General features: G+C 37.0%; 5 protein-coding genes across 12 annotated transcripts; 3 read left to right on the top strand and 2 right to left on the bottom strand.

Annotated features, from left to right (window-relative positions):
- Window positions 1–285: 285 nt before the first annotated feature.
- On the bottom strand, window positions 286–3,597 carry LOC110997177 (ras-related protein M-Ras). 2 transcript variants are annotated; one of them, XM_022265216.2, is made up of 6 exons: window positions 3,506–3,595; window positions 3,199–3,239; window positions 2,796–2,949; window positions 2,180–2,367; window positions 1,651–1,779; window positions 286–1,331 (listed from the first exon to the last, which is right to left on the bottom strand). In XM_022265216.2, the coding sequence occupies exons 2-6, from the start codon at window positions 3,223–3,225 to the stop codon at window positions 1,245–1,247; spliced, it is 585 nt and encodes a 194-aa protein (XP_022120908.1). In that variant the 5' UTR covers window positions 3,226–3,239; window positions 3,506–3,595; the 3' UTR covers window positions 286–1,244. The 2 variants fall into 2 exon arrangements, with proteins under 2 accessions (XP_022120908.1, XP_045483955.1); XM_045627999.1 differs by lacking the exon at window positions 3,199–3,239 and having other exon boundaries at window positions 3,506–3,597.
- A 53-nt stretch (window positions 3,598–3,650) lies between these two features.
- Window positions 3,651–13,437, top strand: LOC110997178 (rab9 effector protein with kelch motifs). 3 transcript variants are annotated; one of them, XM_045627996.1, is made up of 7 exons: window positions 3,651–3,770; window positions 9,792–9,955; window positions 10,846–11,000; window positions 11,097–11,298; window positions 11,511–11,657; window positions 11,788–11,940; window positions 12,023–13,437. In XM_045627996.1, exons 2-7 carry the CDS (start codon window positions 9,796–9,798, stop codon window positions 12,901–12,903), a joined length of 1,698 nt encoding a protein of 565 aa, XP_045483952.1. In that variant the 5' UTR covers window positions 3,651–3,770; window positions 9,792–9,795; the 3' UTR covers window positions 12,904–13,437. The 3 variants fall into 3 exon arrangements, with proteins under 3 accessions (XP_045483952.1, XP_045483951.1, XP_045483953.1); XM_045627995.1 differs by lacking the exon at window positions 3,651–3,770 and adding an exon at window positions 5,358–5,531; XM_045627997.1 differs by lacking the exon at window positions 3,651–3,770 and adding an exon at window positions 5,863–6,090.
- Window positions 13,438–13,844: 407 nt separating this feature from the next.
- On the bottom strand, window positions 13,845–18,142 carry LOC110997164 (spermatid perinuclear RNA-binding protein). 4 transcript variants are annotated; one of them, XM_022265189.2, is made up of 12 exons: window positions 17,965–18,142; window positions 17,495–17,526; window positions 17,294–17,412; window positions 16,948–17,032; window positions 16,226–16,345; window positions 16,006–16,090; window positions 15,690–15,805; window positions 15,510–15,612; window positions 14,744–14,857; window positions 14,528–14,664; window positions 14,204–14,435; window positions 13,845–13,998 (listed from the first exon to the last, which is right to left on the bottom strand). In XM_022265189.2, exons 5-12 carry the CDS (start codon window positions 16,340–16,342, stop codon window positions 13,895–13,897), a joined length of 1,008 nt encoding a protein of 335 aa, XP_022120881.2. In that variant the 5' UTR covers window positions 16,343–16,345; window positions 16,948–17,032; window positions 17,294–17,412; window positions 17,495–17,526; window positions 17,965–18,142; the 3' UTR covers window positions 13,845–13,894. The 4 variants fall into 4 exon arrangements, with proteins under 4 accessions (XP_022120881.2, XP_022120882.2, XP_022120880.2 ...); XM_022265190.2 differs by lacking the exon at window positions 16,948–17,032; XM_022265188.2 differs by lacking the exons at window positions 16,948–17,032; window positions 17,294–17,412.
- A 127-nt stretch (window positions 18,143–18,269) lies between these two features.
- On the top strand, window positions 18,270–22,835 carry LOC110997167 (protein deltex). 2 transcript variants are annotated; one of them, XM_045634798.1, is made up of 11 exons: window positions 18,270–18,472; window positions 18,878–19,105; window positions 19,220–19,356; window positions 19,429–19,642; window positions 19,824–20,030; window positions 20,135–20,274; window positions 20,387–20,482; window positions 20,556–20,807; window positions 20,970–21,154; window positions 21,225–21,333; window positions 21,851–22,835. In XM_045634798.1, exons 2-11 carry the CDS (start codon window positions 18,907–18,909, stop codon window positions 22,055–22,057), a joined length of 1,746 nt encoding a protein of 581 aa, XP_045490754.1. In that variant the 5' UTR covers window positions 18,270–18,472; window positions 18,878–18,906; the 3' UTR covers window positions 22,058–22,835. The 2 variants fall into 2 exon arrangements, with proteins under 2 accessions (XP_045490754.1, XP_022120891.2); XM_022265199.2 differs by having other exon boundaries at window positions 20,387–20,489; window positions 20,560–20,807.
- A 440-nt stretch (window positions 22,836–23,275) lies between these two features.
- On the top strand, window positions 23,276–25,749 carry LOC110997132. Its single transcript, XM_022265125.2, has 2 exons — window positions 23,276–23,710; window positions 24,017–25,749. Exons 1-2 carry the CDS (start codon window positions 23,332–23,334, stop codon window positions 24,961–24,963), a joined length of 1,326 nt encoding a protein of 441 aa, XP_022120817.2. The 5' UTR covers window positions 23,276–23,331; the 3' UTR covers window positions 24,964–25,749.
- Window positions 25,750–27,794: the final 2,045 nt, after the last annotated feature.

The following is a 27,794-nucleotide window of genomic DNA, read 5'->3' as shown; positions in this document are numbered from 1 at the left end:
TGTGCGCAGCAGTCGGAAACACGAGTTCGGGTGCGGCTTCAACGCACTGATTGTAAGCATCGATACAATGTTACTTCCGCATCTATGCTATGTTAAAAGAGTTGTAATTCAAACTACTTAATTTTATTTCGAGTGCAACTACGAGATCACAAGACGTTGCATTACGTCAATTCTTAGTTTTTAATTATTAACAACATTTTAAAATTATGCAAGTATGCATCTGCCAGTGTAAAAGAAAGAGCAAACACATCGATTCTTGAGGTATTTTTTAAATAAATAAAAACATAAATGAAGAAAAGTATATTTCAACATAGATGTGATAACAATAAATTAAAAGTATATATAGAATGCTAACACACAATAATTGTTCGTTTAAACTATATATAAATGCTTTGGTATTTTCTCTGGCAGCAATGTAGGCGTCAGTGTACCCAAGGTTTCTAACAATGTTAAAATTTTCCCAAAGTAAAGCATAATATTAAATTATTTAATAAATGAAACATTATTTCTCAAAGCGCCATCTAGAGATTTGTCTATGTAAACAAACAAAATGGCTAACTAATAATTCAACTTATAATTTAAACTTATAATAGCGAAAATCCATTTGTGCTTTACTAATTATATAATATAATATTTATGCATACTCAATGTGTGCAAACGAGACAATTGTCAAGTCAACCCTAATGTCTATGAATACATAAACATAAACAAAAACGTAAATCTGTGCATCTCATGCGTAGTGGGGTTGTTTTAGGCTCTAGGAGTATCTTTGGTTTGAACATTACTTATTTCTAAGAAAATATAGTTTATGCTCTCAGCATTTTTTTACATAATCAGATCTAGTATATTCTATGAGTGAGTAATCGAGGCGCCTCTGGGGCGTAACAGTTATGTTAATTTAAATAAATAAAATTATAACATTCAACAAGCCACAATAACTTTTCTTTAGCATATACTCTTTGGACATAAATCTTTATACATAGAAATTAATAGATAATACTGTAACTTAAATCTAAGTCATAAAAATAATCTTTAACATGTCTTGACCACAATTTGAAAATGAACCGATGATAAATTGAAAGATATTTTCACTTTAACAGCAAATATTGTAACAATTTTGGATATTGCACATTCTGTTCTGTTTTCTTTCCAGTATCTGTTGCATTTAGAACATGTTCATATCAAATAAATAATTTTATTGGTGTATTTGGTTCTTGTGTTGTTATCTTTAGACTAAGTTGTTCCTAAAGTATTTGGCATTTAGTGAAAAACTTCCTTCGGCGACGTTGTTTCTCCTCCTGCTGCGGATGGTTCCGGATGATACGAACGAGCTGAAGCCAATTTCAAATTATTTTCCATATGACATTCCTTATTTATGTTTTATATATTCAATCAATATAACTTATTTCTCATTTATGTATGTATTTAAACTTAATAAAGATTCTAATAGAGTGCCAATAGGTACATAGATAAATAATACTGTGTTTCGGGTATATCTGTCATTGTTTATTTCAGATGCCAAAACAAGTAAGAAAACGCCTTTTTCATAGGCTGGCCTAAGTTTAATAGGTGATACAAAAGTTTTAGTCATAACTTTTAGAAAATCCTTCCTGACAAACCTAAAGTTATATAAAAATGATATGAATATACCTCATGGAATGCAGCATCAATGTTAAGCGGCGGCTCTTTAGCGCTGGTCTCGATGTAGGGCGCGTTGAGATGTCTCGCCATATCGCGACCTGCCTCTTCGCTTACTACACGCGAATGGACTAAATCCACCTAACATAGATCAATATTTAGATTAATAAAACCATATTTGAAAAAATTATATATTAAGTACAGTCAGAACCATTTGCATTGACATTGTTTAGACTTTATAACAACATCTGGTTATTTTGACCAATCAAAAGACCCAGATGGTTTCTATTTTATACCTAATATACTTAATAACATCAACATGGGCTGTTATCATTAAGTATATAATTGACTATCTATTTTTTTACAACCAAATATGAGGAGTCCCTCATGTTGTTATAACAGATTTTGACTATATATTGTATTTTCATATATAAGATTTAATGACTTGTCAATTCTAAGTAATAGTGCTATGAAAGCGTACAGCTTAGCAGTAATAGTTAGCTGGACACTTATTCTTTGTTCTCTTTTAATTCTAAACTACCTTATTGGCAGCGATCAGCATTGGATATGTCTCCCGGTCCTTAACTCTGAGGATCTGGGTGTGGAAATGCCGGATGTTTTCAAAGCTCTGCTTATCAGTTACGGAGTACACCAGCAGGAAACCATCTCCTTTTCGCATATACTGTTCCCGCATAGCACTAAACTCTTCTTGACCAGCTGTGTCCAGTACTGAAATATTTAGTGTATATGCGTTTTACATTCATACAAAGTGGATGTTGAACATGTTTCCACATAATACCAAAAACAGAAGGATTCCAAGATCTAGTTACCAGTATAAATTAGTATAATAAGTATTAAATTAGGTTAACATATTATACTGCAACAGTTTTTAAATAAACAGTAATAGAATAGTTCTTTCGCTCAGGTAATTTAAACAAGCAGCGATAACAGTGTATTACTGAATTTTGTACTATTTTCAATATTTCAATTTCAAAGATTCTTTATTATGTATTATCAACAATTAATAGTGCTACATGTCCAGTGTACATTAATTTCCTCGAATGTTACAAACTTATTTTCAATATTGGTGAATTGGTTATGATGATAGCAATAACAAAACAGACAATTGCTAACTACATTTTGTAATATAAACTCACCATCAAGTATGCACCATTGACCATCCACCTCCGTATGTTGTATATAAGAATCCTCAATGGTGGGATCATAGTCTGTTACAAACAATTTTTGGAAGAATTGGATTGTGATTGCACTCTTTCCAACGCCACCATCGCCAACAACAACTAACTTTACCTGAAAAAATATTTTATTGATTTAAAGCTAACTATGCAAAGGCAACAAATTTCATACACAACACTTAATGCCATAATTTTCATATACATATTTACTTTCTACTTTTATATTTTTTTGGGGGAATTAGTATTATGTTCAAACAAAATCACTATGCCAAGACCTACTAAGTTCTAGTTATAACCAGATGTTTGGCATAAACATGCAAATATATGACATTGAGGTACACAAGAAAACCAGAAACAAACATACACTATCACTGTCCCTGAATATAGTCATCTGATAATCTAAATCTGTAAGGAAACCAAGAAAAAAAAATGCAAATTAATATTTTAAGCACCCACAAATAAATAGCGAAATGCAAACAATATATAATACATTTAAAATAGATAAAACATCATTCAAGAAATTTTTATAGTTGCCTTTAACATAATTTTCTTTCTTCAATGTTTTCTACTTAAACTATGTTGATATAAGGTTTATCCTGTGCGTAATTTCATAAATTACATATAGGAAGAATTTACTAATTTCGTTATAATTAATCGCCGAGTTCACTTACAGTTGGAAGATTTTCACTAGGCGGTCCGGCTCGCGTCATGATGACTCTGAGCTCTCCAAGCAGAGCGAGAGTCGCTCATCAACAGTAATTATCTGTAATACGTCAAACAATATAGTGTATACACACGACCATTAAAAAGCGCAGCTTCGTCATCGTTTCTCCAAGTTATTACAAGACATGCAATCTCTTTATCTATTCATTTGAAATTACCTCATCTCTCCGTAACTGAGGAACATAAGATGCCCTGGATGGAAACGTTTTTACAGTGAGTTATCTTAGTCTTTCTAATTTCTAATCACGGTTGGAAAATAGTAAATATATATTGAGATTTGAGCAGAGTTTTGGTTTTTCTAAATTTTATGAAATGTCAAAATTTTCGCCAACAACTGTCAACTATCAATAGAAATATAGATGCATAATATGTCACAGCCTGTGGGCAATAATTATTCGTCTACACATAATATGTACTTTATTATTAAAACATTGTCGTTTGATAATTTTAGTGTAATATAATAATAAATAACTGATTGATCGCTTGATAAATGAATTGTTAAAATTAGAGTTTAAAAGACAATAAATGTACATAATATTACACAGACACAGTTAGGGTTTTACATTATAAAAACTCTTGACTGTGCCGTTGGCTATGTAAAATTGTTAAAAAATAGTTCTTTCATAATCTAATAGGTCCTAAACCTAAATAATTAAAATTAAAGTTTACAGAAGAAGATATTTCACTATTATATATCAAGATCATAATAATATAATAAATAATCAAGATAATATTATATAAAAATTATAATAAAAATCTCATCTAATATAAAAAAAATATAAAAAAATTAAATGTAAACCCAATTTTGTGAAGTTACCGATGATCTATTTAAATTAGATAACACGTTTCTTATAACGAAACATACGAGTAAAAATTGGTCCAATGAAACATGCATAAATTTACCTACATGAGAAAAATAATTCTTATTATCGATTAAGTGCCCATTTCATTCACGGTTAATTGCTTTTGTAATTTTTTTTTTAAATATATTTTGTCAAAAATAAGTCGTGTAAGTAGTTATAATGACTCTCTTTATCAAACTATAATAGAATAATATATAAATGTAACCCTTTTGGTAATAGGTACATAATTTAACTGGGTAAAATATTGCATGCAGTTACAACTACCAATTAATTGTTCCTTTTGTGTAAAACAAAGGAAAGTCAGCCAAGCCAGTTCGCCGACCGAGGTTGACCTTATTTTAAAGCATTATATAATGTTTCCAGATCCTTGCGACATGACCTCTTTTCGTATAGTACTAAATAGAATTAGGCTACATCTTATGTCATCTTTTGAGCTTTGCTTACCCAATAAAATTTATCGGAACCAGGTATCGTAACTGGCACACAAAGTAATCGCGTGTTCTAATTGATCATTGAAGTTTGCGATATAAGTATGTATTAGTAGGATTTCTAAAATAATTTAAGGCTGATATATGCTGGGACTGAACAATATTTTGAGCCTGAAGACTCAAAAAAGATCTGTCATATTTTTATTAATTAGGAACTTATATGTAAAGCTAAATTGTATATTTAGAATTGCACCGGAGCGTATATTATACGTGTATATTATTGCCGACATAATTTCTTATACGCATAGTTTAATCATTGCTATATTACATTTAATCCTAATACTTAACCTCACGATAAAAAGCCAGAGAACGCGCGGTACAATTTCATTCCGAGGCATTCTAACAAGGTAGATTTTCCACCCCGAAATCTGAATTTCCGAACGCACCCCGTCCCCGCCGTGTACCCACCCTTCACGTTTCAACCCCAGACCCCAGTACAAATCTGACTTCTGAGGGCACCGCTGCGTCGCGCGTTTTACGCAATAGTTCAATGGACTTCAAGCCTGTAAACACAATCTATGAAATAAACTATTAGGTCCTGTTATAATATTACAAATTTGTGTTAAGTGAAAGCGTCCAATGAACCTTAACCTTACTTAGACTAAACGGATGCGAAAATATAGGTAAGGATGTTTTTATTCCATTCGTTTAGTAGTCGAGCAATAATTGCTTGTGGCGAACTGCGTAGGGTTACAGGTTTTCACGAATGTTATTTCTAATATTCTACGTTTAGTTCAATTTGATTATAATTACGTATACTTTTTGTGAACATATTATATTTATATAAAAATACGATTGTACTGGTTACCTTCATAGCAATATACTGATACATTCTCAGATACCCAATGGAGACAAAGGTTTACCCGCAATGTTATTATTTTTTGTATAGTTTAGGCACAGTTGCATAATATATATAAAAGTTTCTTCCTTAAAAGTTATAATTTATTCTTGTAATGGAAATCATAGTGCGATGAATTTTTATTTACCGCCAAAACCGAGGTGGCTTAAATAGCGGTTTGTTACTTCCACACGAGTGGTTAACAAAAAGTAGGGTGTTGTTGAACAATAAATAAAGCTATGCTACACTGGTTTAGCTCCTGGATTTTATGATAATTTAGGGAAATCGTATCAATTTGAGCCCAGGCGAAGTACACGCAAACCATACGACTACGAACGATGTAGGTAAGTTTAGTTAGTTGTATTATAATCACCGTTCAGCTAATTCTAAATAGTAAGCTTGAACAGTTATCACTCATAGTGCCATAAATTGTATAATGTTACAAAAGATGTATTCGTTTAGAATTTAGCGTCACCTATAGTGTGACATAGTAGTTATTCCATATTTTTTTTGTTTAAACCGACATGTCTTTTAAACAAACTAGGAAACACAAATTCAATACAAAATATTGCATTAGAATATCTTTTTATATTTAATATTTGTTTTGAATAGTGAGTTATGGTAGCATCGGCTTCGTTGAATGATTGCACCTCCTACTAGGGGTTCAGTGGTGTGAGGAGGGGTGAGAGGCTGTTTTGATCTCGTTCCGCCGCTTATCCGCCCCCGGTCGGCCACTCCGCTGGGAGACATAATTAACTGCCTAACGATTTGATTGCTGTCGATACATTATGTACACAAAATGCTCTAGTGTGTACTAAAGAAGTGTTAACGAAGTATGAAAACAAAATGTGGGTAACATTTTTTGTCCCACGAATTTTTATCTTAGTCTTATAATAAATTTGATGATTACAGACCTGTTCTTCGTGTAAAAAATATTTTTTAAACGCTTGAATATTGCTTTTTTATAATTCAACATAAAAAATTTGTTTAGAATGAAACAGTTGGATATCGACAGACATACGAAGAAAACTATTTAAAATTTCCGCACTATGAAGGAAAACTAAGGTTATCGACCGTTATCAAGTATGAACTAGAACTAGCATATATGAACTATTTCTAAGCAATAGCTGTGACAAAAATATTGTTGCTGCAAGGCGCCCTCCCCGTTTAGGCAAAGTTTGCTCGCAGCTTCACAATAGCAAGCTGGAAATGCCTAAGGCTTTAGCACAGATTGCTCTGCGCATTGTGTACGTTTTACATTCTCTTGAGATCATGTGAAATGGTACTACACGTCTTTTTGTATGCCTCTCCTTTTATATTGCCTTTGAAGTCAAAGTCTGAAAGTGAATATAAAAAAATATGCAATAGTTTTTGTAAATTTTAAAAATTACTTTTACTCCTATTTTTGCAGAATTTGTATGAAAAAGAGTAGAATAGTATTTGAAGCCAGTATACAGAAGATATATCTACTAAGTTTGTAAGTACATAAATATACATTGTGATACGAAGCCAGCCCTAAACTTAATTGAAATCTGAAGCAGTGAAAAGCGTTCACTGACTTTTGACGAGGATGCTCGCTAGTTTTGACGTTATGCAGTCAAAACATCATATAAATAAAGCAGCCTTTTAACCGCGATACGAATTTTTATCTATAATATGGTTAAATATTCTACATATTTTATGATGGCTTAGCACCATTTTACCATTAATATTAGTGTAGAAGATTGTTTCGAAGTACATCATTGTAAAATAGTATATGTCAAAATGGTAACTCGCGATGCGTATTAATCTTAATACACAAAAAGGCTTAGACCATTGCCTTCAAGTAAGAATTTTTCAATACACATTATGTTATTATGATGGCACTACTTTAAAAAATCACAAGCCTTATATTTTAGGAACAATAACTCATTGAAACACACCCAATTAAATCGTAAAGTAGACACCAAAAACCCCCAATGGTCCCTGTCAGTGAGGGCCTACTAATAATAACCAGTGTTTGAGATAACGCGCCAAATTGTATCGTAAATATCGGCCTCGTTCTGACACACCGACAGTTGCGTTGAGGGTCGTTACCCTCAATGGGGGAGAGATAATTTCACTATTATGCATTCTAAGGCGCATACACACCGCTACATTGTCTAATGGATGGCTTAACTTTAAGTAATCGTTGAAATCATAATTTAAAACGCAAAGTACTAAATAACTTCCCCGTGCGTTAAACGAGTTGTTGAATAAAAATGCAATACTTGACTCATGCTCCAAACAGACACCTTCTTTCTTAAAAATCAAAAGTAACGAACTTTGAACGAACTTGCTATATTTCACCATACATAAACTTATCTGCTATAAATCAATGCAATCATTGCAAATTGTTATCGTCTGGTTTAACCCACCCCTTCTGGGCTGAAAGTTTTCATTTTCATCCCTTTTTATAAAAAGTTAGGGTGTTGAAATGTCCAGGGCACAATGATCTTTCCAATCAGTAGCTTAGAGGCTTTAGTTGTAAATCCATGACGCGGACGTGGGGCTCGAAGCACACTTACGAAACTCAAATGACTATCTGAGTAAAGGCTGTATTAAACAATCAGTGGATTCAAAAGATGAGGGAATCAAATCGTAAAGTTTTGCGAGGAACTTTAACAATAAAATAGGACTAACTCAAAATACTATTTATTAACATTTGTTTCAGAAAAAAAATGTTTACAAAGCATTACAAATCTGATAAATTCGAAGGGCGTCCTATAAGCATTAGCATACAATAGGTACGCTTCAGACCAGACGCCACGGTGGGACCTAAATCCAATTTGTTCCTACGCCCTTTACGTCCCCTAGCGACTTTCTGTGTTCAATATTAAGATTCTGCAAGACGTTAACATGAAATATAATGTTCAACTTGTTACTAAGGCGTTGTACGTTCAAAGTTGAAAGCCCTTCTCACTCAGCAAAGCTTTGATGATCTTGTTGACAACTTTGTACCTACTGAATATAAAAAAATACTTTTAGAAGAAAGTTCTGGCCCTGACCAAAACAGCATCTTGTTTTATTTTTGATGAGCGACTCTGTCAATAAGCGCCGGGCAGACCGCAGCCGTGAGGGTCTCTCCAAAGGGTTTATTACGGTCAAGGTTTTGTTGATCAAATATTGCGGGATAACTTTCTGCATTTACTTGTATGGGAGTATTTATTTTTAAAGATTTAGCGATACTCAAAGTGAATGTTACCAATGAACCCACCAATTTAAGTAAGAAATATAGTAATAACGTAAGTAATTGCTTAAGTGTTGTTAGAAACAAATCTGTTAGGTTCTTCATACTTTGTTGGCACGGTACACTCGTAAGAGTAAAGTTTCCTTCGCTATCTTAGAACGTGATGTATAATTCTAGTTTTTACTGCTTCTGAATTCCTTGTAAAACTTGCAGTATGTAACTTGTAACTTCCAGTTAAAGTTAGTCAGTCGTTGAAAAAACTTACGTTACCTTATAAATTTAATTGATAGAATCAATTAGATCTTCTTATTACAATGATAAGTAATGAAGTATCCGGTGATCTATAATGAATCTGCCGCCGGCCTGACCCTTCCGTTGTTCTGACTTGCCTTGCAATATTTCTTTTTGATTAACCAATATTTACATGTTGTAAGCGATACTCAACAACCCTCATTGAAAGTAGGAACGATAATAGTCCATGAGTTTTAGTTGTTGTAAAGTAAGAAGGGTCCGATGAGGAGCCCCGAGGGACGCCGGTCCATTTCATTTCCTACATATGGCGTATTTCTACACTTTACATCGCAAAGGGGAGTTTTGAGGGGAATCATGCGTTTTGCGAGGCTTTGATGTCGACACGTTTCTTAAGAATTAAATAAGAAACTGAAATGAATGGTTTTGAATCTGATGAGAAACCTTTTATTCCCACAAGTTGAAAACTACGTTCATCGAGAGGAATAACCTACTGGTGTAGACATGTTTTAAAACACTGTTTTATTTCTTAATGCTATTTGTAAAAACTATCTTTTCATACATTAATTCACACACCCATTCTTTCAGCTAAATGTGGGTGTCGGTCGACAACGGTGTGGAGGCTTCTCGAGCGGCGCCGTGTTCGCGTGGGAAGCACTCGGCGACACTGCTGGGCGGTTATGTGTACATTTTGGGCGGACGAGGGGCGGGCGGCTGTGTTCCTCTACGAGACTTCTGGAGATATTGTTTATGTAAGTTTGCTGCAACTATCATCATTAAACATGGAAGACATATTCTTATTTTTTTTTAATTGAATAATTCATACGGTAAAGAGATATATTATATATTATTATAGTTAGCCAATATTAGTTTTGGTGGTTAAATGTAGAAAATATGTTCCACAACTGAGCGTTTTAGGGGAATTTTTGCCGCGTACCACTACGATATGAAACCATCTGCCCACTGAAGTATTTCCGAACCAATGTGACTTAGGGTCCTTCAAGAAAAGAGCCTATCAACTCTTGAAAGGCCGGCGACACACTTGTGAGCTTTCTAGCTACGTGAGTGTCCATGGGCGGCAGTACCTATCATTTAACATCAGGCGAGCCTCCTGACCTAATAGGAGAAAAAATGATTTTAAAACTCGTAAGTCTGTCTCCATCAGACATCCAAAATAAATACTTGGTTGAAAGTGTTTTCTTTCTGTGTCATCATGCCAAGAAATTGAGAGTGAATGTGTTCTATCAACATCGAATCGAACTTGTCATTATGGTTGCAAGTGTTGCATCTCAACTGAGTGGCGGCACTTAAGCCCCGTCAGCACTTCTTTGTGCCCGTCACAATTAACTGAAGATCATTTACGGAGTTCGAGAGCCTTCGAGTTTGAAAATTTGTTACGCGATTTTCTTTTATTTTAAGACTAAACTATGTTAAGTGCCAACATGAAAGGAAGACAAATGAGTTTCTTCTCTATTACTGAATTTTGTTACGTCAAAACTTTAATATTATGTTAATATTTATGAATATGAAACCTTATGAAATTGGGAAGTAATAGACATTATTGAAAGCCAAAAAAGTTAAATTTCAAAATCATTAATCAAGCAGGTTACCTATATAGTTATGATATCTCTTCTATTTTTAGCAACGGGTCGTTGGGAGCGGCTAGAGGCGCGAGGTGAACCGCCGCCCGCCCTACAAGAGCACACGGCCACTGCACACGAAGGTCGCCTCTACGTGTTCGGTGGCGAGGCTGGTGCCCTCTCCAACGAGACCCCTCTTTGGATATACGACACGGAGGTAATATAAACAGAGTTTCACGTCTAAATAAAATACTGAACTGCTCAAAGACAAGACCAATTGAATTTAAGAATTAAAAATCTTTATGACTTTCAGTTGAAAATATGGCGGAAACTGGCGGGGCAAACTAGCAACTATTCAACGCTGCGGAGACGCACCAGTCGCGAAACTCGCAACGGGTCAAGCCCGCGTGGCCGTCGTGGCCACTCTGCCCACGCTCTGAAGGACTGTTTGCTAATTTACGGAGGCTATAAGGACTTGAGAGGATCTACGAATGAACTGTGGGCTTTCCACTATGGTAAGAGCGTTTAAAAATAGAAAAATTTCATCGCTTTTACCATGGAGTGTTCAGAGGAGTTGTTCAGATTAATACCTGCAGCTGAGTTTCATCATCGGCCCGTTTGCCCCCTATTCAAAAAAAATCTAATAGATTAACGGCCAAACCCAATAACCAACATCTTAATCCAAATATTGATAAATCTGTGCCAATAAACAATCGACATATTGCAGAATCAGAATCTTGGCAGCAGGTGCGCACGTCAACCGTTGGGCCGGCGCGGCACCGACACGCTGCAGCGCTGCACGAGGCGCGGCTGTACATACACGGTGGACAATGCGACCTCAGGGCCTGCGCCGACCTCTGGCATTACGATACTAGTATGTCAAAGTCCTTTAACTGATTATTAATAGTATATTCCATAACTCTCAATTCATATAGGTAAAGGTGAAGGTTGGCGTTTAAAATTCATTGAAACTTTAGCTTCATTGAAATTTCCTTCAATTTCAGTTTCCCGAGTGTGGACACAAGTGCGAACACCTGCTAAGTTATCGCCGCCTGCACGTAGCGGTCATACAGGTCTAAGGGCGGGCGCACACCTTTACATCTTTGGCGGTGAAACTAATGGACATCCTACCAACGAACTCTGGCGGTTTCATTTCGGTAAGCTCGCCTGCCATTCATTTTTACAACAATACTAATGTGTAACCACTGTTTCCTCCTTCTATATTTATTTAAATTCTAGCTACAGAAACCTGGGAACGGATATTGCAAAGCGTAAAATGGCCGTCCGCCCGCGTGGACAGCCGTGCCTTACTCATCAGCGGCGCTCCGCAACGCGCCCACTCCGCTCCTGCGGCTCCCGTTAAGCCGCGACCTGAACCGCCAGCGGGGTTCCTGAGAGAGATATCCAAACTATCCTCCTTCCACATTCGTCGAGCGGCGAGATGTTCTTACAGCGTCCTCGGAGACCAAGATTCTACTGAAAGTCTTATCCGAGAATCGACATCTTTATCGAAATCGCGGTCGGCATACGTCATCGACGAGCGCCAACCGGCCGATGGAGGCGAGAGCCCCAAAGAAGGAACCGTCGCCGAACGATGTGGAAACGTGTCCCGTGAACCTATTTCCGTCCCAGACTTTGCGGATATGGTTCTACCTACCCCAGTGCTATCTCCCATCGAAGCGACAAAACTGGTATATTTAGACTCAGAAGAAGAAGAGGAAATGAAATCAAAAAATGCAATAGAAAAAACCACGATAATTCCGAAATCGGCGTCCGTTAAGTTTACCAAGATCCCCGTCACAGAAAAGACAGAAGACGAGGGGGACTTGTCAACTTCGGACTATGCGAGTGCGGAGATAGTGAATCGGCCAAATCGGGCATCGTTAGGCTTCAGTAATCCGCACTATCTGGGGCCCGACGTACGGACCCTGGGGACGGCGATGACGCCCGACTCTGGGACTGGAGATATAGAACTCCAAGATATGAGCGAAAGGCGATCCAGGACCGTCCCGAGAAATGGGGAAACGCAGTTGTACATGCTGCTAGTTGGAGGGAAGGAGCCTCCACACGTGGCTCTACTACAGAGCCCCTTGTCCATGTGGACGTACAGGCTATTGTAATCTCGAACCGGTCAATCACTAAGTTTACTTATCATTGAGACACATTTCATTAAGTTTTATGAATCTCTTGTTTATCGTTTTCGTTGTGCCGTTGTTATACTTTTGCAATTCCAACTTTGTATTCTTATTACTTTACAATTTAAGCTGTGAGCAGACCCAATGTACAGTTAGTAATTAGTGTCAGAAAGGTGTGCGAGGCCCCATAAGGGTGTCGCTATAGTCCTAAGTATTGATACCCTCCGTACGTATTAAATTTTATTAAGTCTTTAAGAATGCTAGTAACAGGAGTTCGCTCAATTATAATAAAATAATTAATTGTACGTAATTTAGGTATAAAATTCTGCTAAAGGTAATTTTATAGATGTCTCCAATGCAATATATTTTACGTAAGCTAATTGTTAAATGTGCCAACTCGATGTTGCGCCGATTGTGCAATACGATTCAAGTCGTTATTTGATATTATATATTTTTATGCCTAACGAACAAGTATTCTCCAGTATTCGTAATTTATGTTATTAAAGCTGATTCAAAGCACACGTCTTTCATTATTTTGCTTTCATTTCATATGAACAAATATGATTTCGAATACCTGAATATAATTTCTTTGCTTATCATTTCCAGAAATATGTCAGGCCTCTATTCACTTTGATGAGTGATTAAGAGAAAAAAAGTGTGGACGGCAACTGATCAGTTGGCTGCGTAGTTTAGTGCGTAGATAGTGATGAGAAGCGTGTTCTATTTTTTTGCAAGTGAACTACGATTAGTGACGTCGCGTGCCCCTCCCTCACTCACAACGTGCCTGCCAAACTATATGACAACTGCATTAACTTAACAGAGCCACTAATCAATAATTGGACTTCACACTCGCACTAATCAAAGTGAATCAGTTACGATTGGCCTGTGTCGACTGCGAAGCGACATTATCCCAAATAAAAGGCGGCTTAATCATTTTATATGTTTTATTGCAATGAAAGGAAGAATTAGCTGACGTCTAGACCATATTTGGAATATTCTTTGTTTGTTGGAATTTGACTCCGAACAGCGAATTGCAAGCCGACGTGGCCGCGTCCTTGCGAGCCTCCTTCTTATTTGGTCCTGCAATCAAAATTTACTTTAATACTTAAGTGATCGCACACTCTACGGGCCATGTCTACATTAAGCTGTTTAGAAAAGTATAAATTACATCCTCAATCAAGTTTAGACTCCATGAAAATGGGTAAAGCCGTTTAGGAGTGTGAAAATTGAGAGATCCCTAGCACTGACGGCTTCTTTTCACAATAGACACGAAAATGAAATAAACCTTGGCCGATGAAGGTGGCGCCGTCCACCTCCACTCCGATGGTGTAGATGAGGTTCTGTGGACGGTCGCCCTGCACCCCCAACTCCCGGTACTCTTGCATCGGCCGCATGTACGACAGCAGCATACAAGGGTGCATTTCCGCAGCGTTCTCGGGGAGAGTCTTCACTTTCTTCGGCTTCGGGGGCAGGGGGCCGTTGGCTTGAGACGCGAGGTCCACGTCCGTTTCCGATACCTGGTGACATGGTGAGCGTGAGTTGAGAACGGGGACCAATCACGGATCACGGATCCAATCAATCGGCTTTAACATAATGAAAAGTGAGTTACGGAGGGATTGTTAGGCCTGATCTGCGGCACCCGATGACCTTCGCCCTCCCACTCGCTGAACAGCTTGTGCAACGCGTACGACGCCAGCTGGATCATCGGCATGGGCTCCTCCTCTTCCGTCTCCATCTTCTCCTCGCCTGCGCTCCCATCACAAATCTTTAAAAACTCGATGCGGGCCGAACAAATGTCAATGAGTATAAAATAAAAGCTAACGACCATCCTTCGCCTCGTTGGACTTCTCCTGGCTGTTGAACTTGTTGAGTTTCTTGATGATGATGTCTCGCACGGCTTGCTCGGCGGCCGCGCTCCGGGCCGACGTCTTCGTCTCGCCTGCGGCCAAACCAAATAATAAACGTGTATTTTATAATATTTTATGAGATTTACTTGGGTAATGTTATATATACTGTTTTGTTAATTTCTTGTCAATAGATACTTCCTCCATTTAGACTTTTATAGTGAGTGTTTTGTACGTGTTCGTGAACTATTATTGTAAGGCAAGGTACAGCATCAGTCTAAGCACTCATTGGTCCCAAATTAATAATTTCTCCACATCCTTACGGATGACGTCATTGTGTGCCTTTCTTCCTAATGATGAGCAGTACCTACAATGAGGTATGTACTCAGGACTTATTCTAGGATAAGATTATCACAGCCGCCGCACCGTTATTTGTGGTACAATGTGCAAGTTTACAGAAATTGGTAAAATAAAGTTAAATTTGAGAAATTCTAAATTATATTTTTTGTTAATTATCAACTAATTATTACAGAATTAAAATTAGAAATTCATTAATTATAATAGAAGTATTACTATCATTGTTACCGTTTTTAGCTATTTTCGTTGATAATAGCTTCGAATCAACCGTGATAGTGAAAAGAAAAGAAGGCGTTGTAATGGATAAATGTGATGGTAATTTTTTTTCCAATGCCAATAAAGAAGTTTCACTTCAAATATCTACTTCTTTCATTGGATAATAGGAATTACCGCAACCCCGATAGCTGCACCCGTCAATGGTGACTTCGGCGCAGAAGCTCGGGTTGTTCGATGCGTAGTACCCGGTTGGCGGAGCGCAATCCACTCTGAAGTCCTGAAACATTTACACCTTTATTTAATCAATTTGAAATTACACAACTACACACGGATATATTCTGATAAATAGCTCACCAATGGCGCGCCGTACACCATTTCGTTGAGCACCATCAAAGCGCTCTTGGGAGTCACCAGACGGCGCAGACTCTGGTTCTGCCGCCGGCGACGCTCTTTGTTCGAGATCCTCTTTACTTTTAATTTAAATTGACCTTATGTTAGGAATCCAAAAGATTTAACACACTCACTTGCATGCCGCAATAGATCATGCTCAGTTTTTCTTTAATTGATTAAAAAGAGAAAAAATATTGCCACAGATTACTTATTACAAAATAAATATTTTATTTGATAGTAATAGTTATAAGAAATCATATTACTCCTTTGTCCTACTGACCTACTCCAAGCTTCTTCCACGGAGGTCTTTCTGAATTTTCACCATTTGAAGTAATTTCCATGTCTGCTTCAGTTTTTGTATCAACCTTGAAACATTTTATGACCAATTTAATAGGGAAAGTATTTTATGCATACCCATTGACAATCATGAATTGAAACATGTGATGAACAAACAAATGATGGTTTCAGTGATGAAAAAAATGATTATTATTTTTACATACCATATTTGGATTGGACTTATTCTGCTCCTGATAAGATTTTTCAGTAACCTGTTCTTGCTTGAGATTAGGTCCTTGGTTTGCATGTTGCTGCTGTGTGTCTTGCACTCCTTGTGTCATGAACTGGCATCAGTGAGCCAATTGATTAAATGCATCAAATCCCACAGTTGACTTCGTATTAAGAAAATCTCTTGGGAATGTACACAAATAGGGCTACTATGAGGGACTGACCATTGTCAACATTTTGATTGTATTTAAAAAGAAATATTGTTTCACTAGAAAAGTGAATTTAAATCTTTTAAGAGAGATTTGTTAACTTGAGGCCTTGCAGTTTTAAGGTCATTTAGAAGTTTAACACTCATGAGATCAGATGTACATAATCCATTAACAACCATATAACTAACATGTAACACACTGTGACTTTGTAACAATATCACTGTGCATCGTACCATACAATGATGTTAAAAACTGCATGACAATGATTAGAGCTTAGCTTCAAAATCAAGAAATACAGTGATAACATAATTTGAATGTCCTAATGAACTTATTACAAGACATTGGCAAAATAGTATTATACACTAGTATTATAGTAAAGTTTTCTTATTTCTTATGTGGCAGGCATCATATTATGACACAAAACAGTAGAGAATCATCCACTCAATGTTACAATTTCACAGACATGCCACACATTAGCAAATAGTATAGCTTACTGCTACAATAAGTACCTAGAACTTGTATGAACATAAGAATTTGTTCTTATGCACATAATTAGTTCCTAACCATCAGTCACTCCCTAAGAGGCTAATACATCTGTGCAAGAAAAAAAGATTAATTTTAGTTATTAATATTTACTAAAAAATATTACTTAATTAAAAATTACTACAAATTTATTTTCCACAACATTGGAATATTTATTATCTGCATTCTATTCCAACACTTGACTGTTTACATTAAATTTAAGTTTAAGAAATGTAAAGTGTAATATTATTTCAACCATATCAAGTACTTTACTTTACTTTCACAGTACGTACTTACAGAAAATAAACCTATGTAGGACTTATTTTTACAAACCTTAGGCTATGTAATTGTCATTTACTTTTTTTTGGTATAGGTACTTAGGGAGTATTAGCACTGTTACAGAGTGACTGGGGATTGGTGTTTGGGGACAGCCTGTAAGTGTCTTCCCGTGTCTGTGATGAACATAATATTATTTCATTTAGTGATTCTTTAACAATATTACTGTATGTTTAAGAAAATTAATTAAAAATATACCTGCATAGCTGACTGACGCATGTTATATGTTTCTGAAATAGAAGTGAATTTAATAAATATTTTAATTGTAATATTTAAACTGCATTAAGAGAATATAAACGTTATTTAAAGGGTCAGAGTCGCGCAAAAAAAGGGGGCAAAGGAGGGGGGCCCCCTGGATACATTGATAGTTATATTTAACAAGAATACATATATGTACAACTATTAATATTATTCGCCAATGTTTTACAAGAGGTGTAAGTAGTCACAGCGGTTTCTTTAATCTAATAAATAAAATATGTATGTGAAATAAGAGCAAACACCAAAGTGGCCTAATGTGATAAAATAGGATGTCCCCCATGTAATAGAACTGGAACATTTCATAATTAGTCATGAATGAAGTTATGAATATTTAAAAACCAACAGAAACACTATTCAGGTAGCTAAATAAATTATATTGATCCATATGAAACTGTAAAGTATTTACGTACTTGACATATTTTATAGCTTTTTTATTGAATATTTCCACTTTGTATTAAGGGTTTTTCTAATTACTTAAATTATAAATAGTCACTGAATTAAATCACCCATGTTTATTGTTTTGTTTAAAAATACGACCAATGACTATTATGAAACCCTCTAAAAATGGCGAATCTGCCCGCTAGTCGCTACCACAGTCTATAATCTATATAGAGTATTAACTATTATACAAGTGAACTTGGTGGATGTGATGACTTTTAACATAGAAGATATTTTTAATACAAGCAATATAATAGGTATAAGGTTATCTATGGTTATTTATTTAGAAATAGAATTTAGAAATGGTGATTTATATTTTAAAATGCTAAATGAAAGAATTCAGTTTAAGTTATGGGAAAGTTGTTAAATAAACGAAGTCATGTTAAGAAATGCACTCACCATAAATGAAAACGTTTAGTGTGAAATAAATTGCAGGAATTATTAGTTAATACGGATTAGATGAAAATGCTATGTAAACAGGTTCGTAATCTGCGTTTATTAACATAAAAAGGATAACTTTAATTTCTTCTACAGTGTGCTATTTAATAATTCCTGCATGCTATAGAAAAATCGACTCGCACTACTACTGTATCTGACTTAACTGTAGCAGTGACTTGGTACTTCTGATTATAAAATGTAGCTTACTGCATAACAGTCTCCATACTAGATTTATAAGCCAGAGGGACTTAAGACTAATGTTTACGATACTAAACTTTTTTACTGTGTACATATTACATATGCAAATGTTTACAACATATACCTAGTTTTGAGATAGCTTTATGTTATGATTTTTTTACACTTTATATAAGATATATATAGAGAGTTTGCCTGTGGCATAACATCAAGAAACATGTTGACCCTTTTTATATGGTATTTTAATTGCAGGATTTTAACTTGTAAGCTGGGTTCATGTAATGTCGTCAGTCCACTGTGTAGTGGTATGGGAGTGGCAGCATGATGGCCAGTGGCTGCCTCATTCGCCTGGTGTTGCGAGGACGCTGGAAAGAGCCCATGCCAAGAAACTAACCAGGGTTGTCCTGGCAGATGCTGAACCGGCTCTTAAGGGGCACTATGTCAATTTACGCACTTTGACACAGTGTTCAGAGACACAAAGTAAGTTTTAATTTTCAATTTAAAATTGTAAAAATGTTTAAGTTTTTTCATACCACATATTTCATACATAAGTTATTTACATTTACATTAGTCCTAAATAAATTATAAATCCAGGTATATCAGAATGTCGCGTACGACGATCTTGCTACAGTGTGAGTTCTCCCGGTGGCCGTGGCTTGCGCTGGGAGTGGGCGCGACTGGCAGATCCTCCCAGAGCTGCTGAACTCAGATATGATCCTCTGCCAATGGAGGTTTGATATGTTGTAATATTTAGTTTTTTTTTTTAAGTTGTTACTGATAATAATTCATTACAATGATTTCAGATACAATGTCGTCTAGAAGAGGCTTGGGAGCGGAGAATCGAAGCTGTATCATTTGACGGTTGGGTGGTGTCACTGTCCAGTATGACTGCCCAACGTCATATTACAGGTTTGCCTGGGGTGCTGAGGCTTCTACGTAGGGCTGCGCATCCGCCCTACCCTCTCACTCGCTCTACACCTCCTCCGCCGGCCCCACCTGAAAGGGCATCTTTTGATGGTAATAGTTTTTCATGGGTTATCAAGTATTAAAATGTTCCCATACTCATAACTAAATCTTACTAGTTATAAAAGATATAATTCCACATTGTTGATGCGCCAAGAATAATTTTTACGTCAAACTTTCGATGTTCAAACATTAAGGGAAATATAATTAAAAAAAAAGATTTCTGTGGTTTTAGTTCGTCGACCGCGTATACCCCAGCAGCACACGGGGTCCAGTGTCCAATCGGTTCAATCGGTACAGTCTGCGGTGTCAGTGCAGTCGGTGAAGTCCGCCCCCTGCGCGGGCGTCAGTCGGGAGGTGCGGGGAGGGGCCCGCAGTGCTTCGCCCCGAGACAGGAAGCCGGGGCTCGCTCGCCAAATTCTGCACAACCTCAATATTTTCAGTAAGACCGAGAATCACATTGAAAGCCGCTTGCGACTCACCGACTCTTATGTTACGTCAAAGATACGTCTTCGTACCTATTAAATAAGTGGTTCATCATCACAGGCAATAATAACAAAGGCAATGTCGAAACGAAGGAGAAAGAGAGAGAAGAGACGGACTGCGGCAGCAGCAGATCGGGTCGTCGGCACAGCGTCGACACCGTGTCCACATACCTCAGCCACGAGAGCAAGGAGAGCCTGCAGGTGCAGGCAGACAGCCCTCGCTTCTTCCTTTCTGCCCCTTCTGCCCCTTCTTCCCCTTCTTCCCTCACACTTAGCACAGTGATTCGATGCTAATACGCGGTTCTGTTTGCAGCAAGCGTCGGTCGGCGAGCTGCTGAACTGCAGCATGGGCAGCGACGACGTGTTCGAGACTCCTGGCCCCGTCACCGATTCGCACGCTCCGAATAACAAGACAGGTAATTCCTGGCAGCCGCTTCTAGTTGAGGGTTCATCGAGTGCAGTTGAATGAGAGCAAAGTTCAAACAGGTCCGGAGCCGTTGTTGGAGAAGCCCAGCTGCGTGGGCGTGAGCGAAGAGGAGTGGGCCGTGTGGCGCAGCGTGGTGCCCGTGAGGGGCGGGGGTGCGAGGCGAGGTGCAGGGGCGTGGTGCCCGGCCTGCGCGTTGCCCCTGGACGAGCGAGGGGAGCTCCGGGACGTCGTGGCGCTGGTGCACTGCGGCCACGAGATGCATCTCCGCTGTCTGCGCATTCACAAGCGGAAGATACGGGAGACCGAGGTGGGCGCAGACTCTGTCGCTTATTATGGATCTGGACATACTAAATATGTGTTTTTAGAATATAGCAGTGAGAGATGTGTACTTTATTTAATCCTTAATTTTAAAAATTGAATATTTAGATATTTTTTTTAAATTGCCCAAATTGAGATACGTTTTTTGAAGGGTGCGACCTACATCGAGTGCCTCGTATGCGGGCAGCAATACGGTCGCAATGGAGATAGAGATAGAGAAAGAGAGGCAAGGGAGAGTGGAGGCGAGCAGCCGTGCGGCTCCATGGCCTGGAGGCGGCAGCCTGACTCCCTCCCCGGGCACCCGTCTCACGCCGGTTCCATACTTGTGACTTACAAGTGAGTGATGTCCGACGACAACTTTCGCTGCCATCGCCGCACTCTATGAACTCGGTTTTGTCATTCGCAGTTTCCAGTCGGGTCGTCAAGGGGCGGGGCACCCGGCCCCCGGCGCCCCCTACTACGCCGTGGGGTTCCCCAGACACACCCTCCTGCCCGACTCCCCCGTCGGCCGGCAGGTATTTAAACGTTGACATAGACATACAATTTATTTCTAACAAAACACACACAAAATAACAATAATAAAAAATGTGAGATAACATTTCTTTTTTAACAAAGTATGTTTTCAGTAGAGATGCATCGATACCGCTTTTTGCCGATTCCGATACCAACGCTTATAATTATTAAGAATTAAGAGTAATAATTCAATTTAAATAAGTGTTAAATATTAAAAATAGCATTTGTAAGGTGTTTGTAATTCTTTTTTATTTTTTTTTTATTTGGTGTCGACAAAATACGCGCTACTACAAGTGTTGAGCGAGATGATATGAAATTAAACGCGGGAATTCCCCGGGCATAAATAGTGCGTGCCTCGTTTGCAACGAACTAGACTAAACAAGATGCGCGTTTACATTGCTTTTTTTGAGCGCGAAATATGAAAAGTATCGTTGTATCGCCGGTATATCGGTATCGGATGCATCTCTATCCTCTCAATGCCATGAATGGAAATGAGCGAGTTGTCCCTTGGCCCGTCAGGTGCTGGCCGGTCTGCAGTGCGCCTGGGAGCGGCGCATCCTGTTCACGGTGTCCGCGTCTCGCACGACTGGTCGCGAACACGTAGTCTCTTGGCGGATCCCCGCCCCTCCTTCTGCGCCCCACCATTACGGCCCCCCTTTGCACGACAAGGTCCTCCTGGACACCTTGCACTATCTGACTTCTCTGCTTCGAGATTGTGGCTCTTAGCGTTCACCACGGTTGTGCATTTGTGGGTCATCGAAGGTGTCACTCTCCAGTACAAACAAAACTTGTCTATATTCGTATATTATTTACTATATTTATTTACACATAAAGGAATATTTAACATTTTTTAAATAATATAAATACCTTTTAAAGTAGAATTTGGGTAATACGAGTCTTCCAGTTGAGGCATTCCATTAAAGCCATTTAATATAAGGTTTATGAAACACACGCGACTGCCGTCTAGAGTAGTTATTAAATAGTATTGAAAACATTTATATGCCGAGGTCCAATTTAACTGGTGTTTTATTTACACCTGCAATTATTTTACATCGTTAGAGTATACAATTTTAATTAAGATCAATAAATTATACTGTTATAAGTTTGAGAAGCTTTTTTAAATAAATAGATTACGTAGACTGTTTGACAAAGCGTTCTATTTAAAGTTTAAGAGAGTAAGAATTGTGTAGCGAGGGTTGGCATCTTTACTCTCTTCTCTCCCGAAATAGTAATATTGAATAAGAAAGCGAAGAGATTATTTGTAAGAGTTAGAGTTATACAAGAGAGAAGAACCTCATTCTTGCCAGTTTGTGCCTTTATTAATGTCAGCGATAGGTTGTATTTTTTATTAAAATTTTATTAATTATTTTAAGATTCTAGCAGAGCTCCTTGACTTAGTCTTCCAGATAAACTTTAATTTTTTATTTAGAAATAATCGAACAAATATGTTTATTTAAATTGTTTATCTAATAATATTAAAAAATATATGGTACAACTTTATGAGTTTGTTTGATTGTTGGTTGCTTTAATTGGTCAACGGATACCGGTCGACTAACCAATCGATCGATTGCCAGTCGATGGCATCGGTCGACGCAGACCGATTGACCCCAGAATACTCTGGATGCGACCGTTTTTTAAAGCCAAAGATCGCTTACATTCTGCAAATGAAATTATATTCCATTATACTATCGATCGATGGCATCTATCGACTATCGATCGATGGCATCTATCGACTATCGATCGATTGGTGTGGTAACACCCTTAAACATTTGTAAATGTTATAACATAACGTTCTCAATAATGCCCTCTGCACGACATCGGATAGGACAAAGAGCGGTTCAACACAGCGAAGAAACAATTGTAATTCCTCTATCAATATTACCATTATATTGTTATCTAATATTATCAATTCGCAAATAGTCACGAGAGACTAAATTAATTTTATCGGTTGAAATACAGACAACTCAAATATTGGAAGAAAACTGACAATAGTCTTACGAATGTCGTTTCATCCTATAAATACCATTTGGATATCGACAGAGGTATTATTTAGTATGGAGGCGCTCAAGTGTAAAAGTGTGGAGAGCATTCTTACAGAGAGAGATATAAAGAGCATCGTTCACAAAGCGGCATCACACGAATGGACGATTCTAGGGTATGACATTAAAGTAGCCGGGCAGGGGCTGTCCGGTTTCTTGGGAGACCACTTCAGGATGACCGTTCACCTCGAGAATGGCAATTTCACGAAGAAGCTGCACCTCTTTGCCAAATTTCTGCCGCTTCTGAATAAACCTAAAGCAGAGTTTATCGGTGAATATAATTTTTTTAAACGAGAAAACCTCGTTTACGAGTTATTTGAGGAAATGGGCGTCGCCAACGGTAAGTTTGAGGTATATTCAAAAAAATAAAGTATATAAGTTTTGCTACTAAAAAAGAGGAATAATATTACAATAAAGAAATTGAACCAATTTAAATTTGAAAATATTATAGAAAATATGGCATTTTTAAAATACATATATTTTGTAGCCTGAAGTTATTTATCTCGATCCATTTGTATCTTTGGTACCTATATTTTATATTAGTAAAGAAATTAATAATTCCAAGTGAAATAAGAGTGATATTGATAAAAAACCTACAAATTGAAGACACACACTCCACCTAATGTTATATATTTCTATTGTGCAGAACAGAAAGCGTGGTGTCCAAAGGCTTTGATACACACGGACAGCCTTATTGTTATGCCTGATTTGTCGATCGAAGGCTACAAGTCTATTTCACATCACGAATGTTTGGACTTAAAGCACGTCGCGGTCGTTGTAACGTCCATGGCACGATTCCACGCCAGCTTCGCGTGCTTTGAAGCAAAAAGAGACATGATTCATCACCAACGAAACAGTTTTTACAAAGACCACATAAGCGTGTTGAAGGAGTCGCCACATTTCGATGCTCCCTGGTCCGAAGCATGGCTTCGAGCCGCCGCAAAGTTATCTTTTAATTTAATTCAAACGTTTTCTACAAAAATCCACAAACATATCGATGATCTTGAGGAAAAACTTACGGATCTTTTCTCTAAAGCCTGTGAGGACCTCGAGCCCAGTAAAGATAGCTTAAATGTAATTATTCATAGAGATCTTTGGATAAACAATATTCTTTTCCGATACGAACATGGGCACCCGTCAGAAGCGGTGTTGTTGGACTTCCAATGCGTAAGGTACGCTCCACCCGCGCTCGATCTCATGATATTCCTATACTTGACTACGACTAAAGAGTTTCGAAGAGCTCACGAAAAGGAGATATTTAACCAGTATTACACAGTGTTCACTCAGCATTTAGATGATACAGTGAAGAGTAAGTTGAAAGATTATAACTACGGGAGGTGGGATTTCTTCAACTGGTGCGAGCGGGCCCGTATGTTTGCGATGGTTCAGGCAATGGCGATATTTCCATTCACTCTCATGAGTCCATCCTTGGCTCAGAAAACTTTTGACAACCCCGATACGTTTATGAAACTTATGGAAGAAGACAGGAGTGAGCCGGTTCTGGCATTCGCCCGGGAATGTACGGTTTACAGAGAGAGACAGTTACAAGTTTGCGAAGAATTCGTTGATAAATATATTTTGAAACCTTTGTAGATTAAATTATTATTCAAATATATCATTCTGATTTCTTTATCAATAAATCATATCATTTTAGAAGTAACCAAGGAAGAACAAAAAGATTCAATCAAAAAATAGAAAAAAAAAGAGTCAAATAAATAAAAAGAGTCAAAAAGACAATTCTTTGAAAAGAACTTTATGCACTAATGTACGAAGCGCTTTGCTTAGAAAAACTGGTTTTGTTATTTCACTGTAATTAAAATAATAATAGACAACGCCAATAATTGTTGTCTCATACATATTTTGTTTTAGGTACAAATCAAATCATTTATTCCAAAAAGACCATCTAAAATGGCCTTATTCGAATTTGATTTTTGAACGTTAAATTTGTGTGGAGAAGAATGGGCATGAATATCCACACTTATTCTTTTAAAATAGAATTTAAAATCATTGTAAACATAAGTTTAAAAATTATATATAAAGTCAATGTACTCTTAGCATAAATTTAGTATACAGGTCTATTGTGCGTAATTCATGAATGCTTAAGATTAGCTTTTTGGTTAGTTATTAATATTCTGTTTTTTTTTCGTTTTTCTCTAGATTAAGGTTCTATAGATAAATATTTTTTTATATAACTTCTGTTTATGTATTCATCATTTTTTTTCTTTTCGTACCAGAGTTTCCTGGAGATTGCTTGTTAGCGATAAGGCCGCCCGTTGCATTCCTTTGTAATTTTTATGTATTGTATTATTTGTATTTCTTTGCAACGAAGTGTGAATAAATAAATGAATAAAATTATACTGTCAATGCCACTTAATTAATGATCGCAATGTTTTCCATTATAAACCACCAAACATACAAACGTATAATATTTTCACTCTTCTTCTTAGTGTACAGAAATTAGGCCATAGTTTAGGTGCGAATACTTAAATGCGATTACCAATCACTACTAATCCCATATGTCTGATTGCGAACAGTTGCGCTCGATGACCATCTGTCGAGGCTTGCCTGGTTTGGGCATCGCCTTATCGGGTGGCTATTGCCAACTGCCTAGCCGCTACATAAACATACCTGAAACGTACTATTTACTTATAATGTTGTATCTTTTAGGCAAAGGTACGTATTTGTCGCCAACAACGATGTTTATCGCTGAAGAGATTGAATATTTACATTCCCTAGACAAGCTTGTCTGTTTGCCTTTTGTTGGCAAAGCCTTCTCCAATTGCCACCATAAATTTCTGACCTGGGCAGTTCGTTACCATTTGTATATAACGCGATTATTGAGGTAAACTCAATGTGGAATTGAAAGAAACGTAATATTTGAGTCCAAACGTCGAGCATCTCACATAAATGCTTTTAAAATCATTTGGTATTGTGACATGCCCTTAGAATAAAATATCGGCTAAAGTATAAGCGTAGGTAATATTTTAAAAGAAAACAAAAATGTTAAGTCCATAAATCAATGCTAAACACGACAAGTCTTCTCAAATGGCGCGCTGGAGCCTGTACTGAACCTTTACATAACAATTTATTGAATTATTGGAATCACTTAACTCCCAGGGCTGTGTTTTAAATAGACGAAATATGAGTACTTATATCTATAATCGGAATCTGAAAGCCATTTTATCGTAGCTACTCACTTTTCATTTTTTTAAATCTATGATATCTCTGATGACGAAAGTGCCTTTGCTTGTAGTCTTTTGCAAATATTATTACCAAACCTGGATTATAGGTGGGACGACATAAATTAAACGCTGATTATATTACTATGATTTATATCGTTAAGTCCCTAATCTTACAGCCTTGTTCAGGTGTACAGTTTTTGTTAAATATATATTGGTAAAATTGTAAGTTTTCAGCCCTGATAAAGCTACGTGAGCAGTAGGACAAGGGCGCCTCGATCCCTTTAAGGCAATCGCGATCTTACGGAGGACATGATCGACACTTTTTACTTATAATATTAACAAACTTATCTCAAGTCTAGATGCGCTTTTAGGGAAAGAATTATTCTAGATGTGTTGACATTTTGCGTTTAACTTCCTTTCTTAATCTTCTCATTATTAGTCAAATCTTAGGTGAACTTAACTGACATTTATTTGCTCTTTTGTCTGTAGGTATATATATATATTTATTCCAAAACTATAAATCACGGCAAATAGTCGCCTACGTTAGAGATAAAAATGATTAAGCTCACTCATACTGTCGTTAAGTGATGCCAGAATTAATTCCCACGCGTAATTCACCGAAATATATGCAAATCCATAAACGTGAATTAAAACTATTAATCACCCAAACCAGTAGAGGAATTGATTTTTCGGTTGATGCCGTAATAAATTTCTATAAGTCAACAACTCTATTGTCAAGTACAGTGACTACTACGAAGGTAGTAATTTAACTACAAAATCTAAATAAGAACTGTTAAGTCCATTACCAGTAATTAATTGTATGAAACCGCACAAGAATTTATCATTGGTAACTAAATATGGACCAAATCAACTGTCGGAATTTGTGCATGAGTGTGGAGGAAAACTGTTTACAAGAAGTAAGTAGATCACGTCATTACTTAATGACCTTAATATTACGAACAAGAAATATAAAAAGGTACAGAATAATATTAAATAAATATATTAATAAAAGCAAATGATGGTGAAATACGGAAATACATACGATCTACGTTATATACCCACACGAAAATAGTGAAACCTGTCTTGGAATAGCTTTACGATTTTAGTTTAATAAATTTGAATTGATAATTTTGGAGTGATCCAAAATATTTTTACTCGGCCGATCGTCACTGTTTAGTTTAAGTTAATTACCACCTCATTGCTCTGATAACACTCTCTAGCAAAATTAAGTTACGTATTCTC

Source organism: Pieris rapae, chromosome 4 (assembly GCF_905147795.1).
Source record: "Pieris rapae chromosome 4, ilPieRapa1.1, whole genome shotgun sequence".
Lineage (NCBI taxonomy): Eukaryota > Metazoa > Arthropoda > Insecta > Lepidoptera > Pieridae > Pieris > Pieris rapae.
The sequence above is the reverse complement of the archived record's forward strand: the minus strand, read 5'-3'. Positions and strand labels throughout refer to the sequence as shown.

Bases quoted from the DNA above. Each gene is read 5' to 3' on its own strand.
- LOC110997178 (XM_045627996.1), top strand. From the start codon at position 9,796: ATGTGGGTGTCGGTCGACAACGGTGTGGAGGCTTCTCGAGCGGCGCCG. The intron at 11,001-11,096 runs GTAATATAAACA...TATGACTTTCAG, and splicing joins TTTGGATATACGACACGGAG to TTGAAAATATGGCGGAAACT. The intron at 11,299-11,510 runs GTAAGAGCGTTT...GACATATTGCAG, and splicing joins ACTGTGGGCTTTCCACTATG to AATCAGAATCTTGGCAGCAG.
- LOC110997132 (XM_022265125.2), top strand. From the start codon at position 23,332: ATGTCGTTTCATCCTATAAATACCATTTGGATATCGACAGAGGTATTA. The intron at 23,711-24,016 runs GTAAGTTTGAGG...TCTATTGTGCAG, and splicing joins GGAAATGGGCGTCGCCAACG to AACAGAAAGCGTGGTGTCCA.
- LOC110997177 (XM_045627999.1), bottom strand. From the start codon at position 3,544: ATGACGCGAGCCGGACCGCCTAGTGAAAATCTTCCAACT. The intron at 2,368-2,795 runs GTGAGTTTATAT...TAAATATTTCAG, and splicing joins TCAATGGTGCATACTTGATG to TACTGGACACAGCTGGTCAA. The intron at 1,780-2,179 runs GTAGTTTAGAAT...GATCTATGTTAG, and splicing joins TGCTGATCGCTGCCAATAAG to GTGGATTTAGTCCATTCGCG.
- LOC110997167 (XM_022265199.2), top strand. From the start codon at position 18,907: ATGTCGTCAGTCCACTGTGTAGTGGTATGGGAGTGGCAGCATGATGGC. The intron at 20,490-20,559 runs GTAATTCCTGGC...AAGTTCAAACAG, and splicing joins CGCTCCGAATAACAAGACAG to GTCCGGAGCCGTTGTTGGAG. The intron at 20,808-20,969 runs GTGGGCGCAGAC...CGTTTTTTGAAG, and splicing joins GGAAGATACGGGAGACCGAG to GGTGCGACCTACATCGAGTG.
- LOC110997164 (XM_022265188.2), bottom strand. The intron at 16,091-16,225 runs GTATGTAAAAAT...AAATGTTTCAAG, and splicing joins ATAAGTCCAATCCAAATATG to GTTGATACAAAAACTGAAGC. The intron at 15,613-15,689 runs GTGAGCTATTTA...TAAATGTTTCAG, and splicing joins TGGTGTACGGCGCGCCATTG to GACTTCAGAGTGGATTGCGC.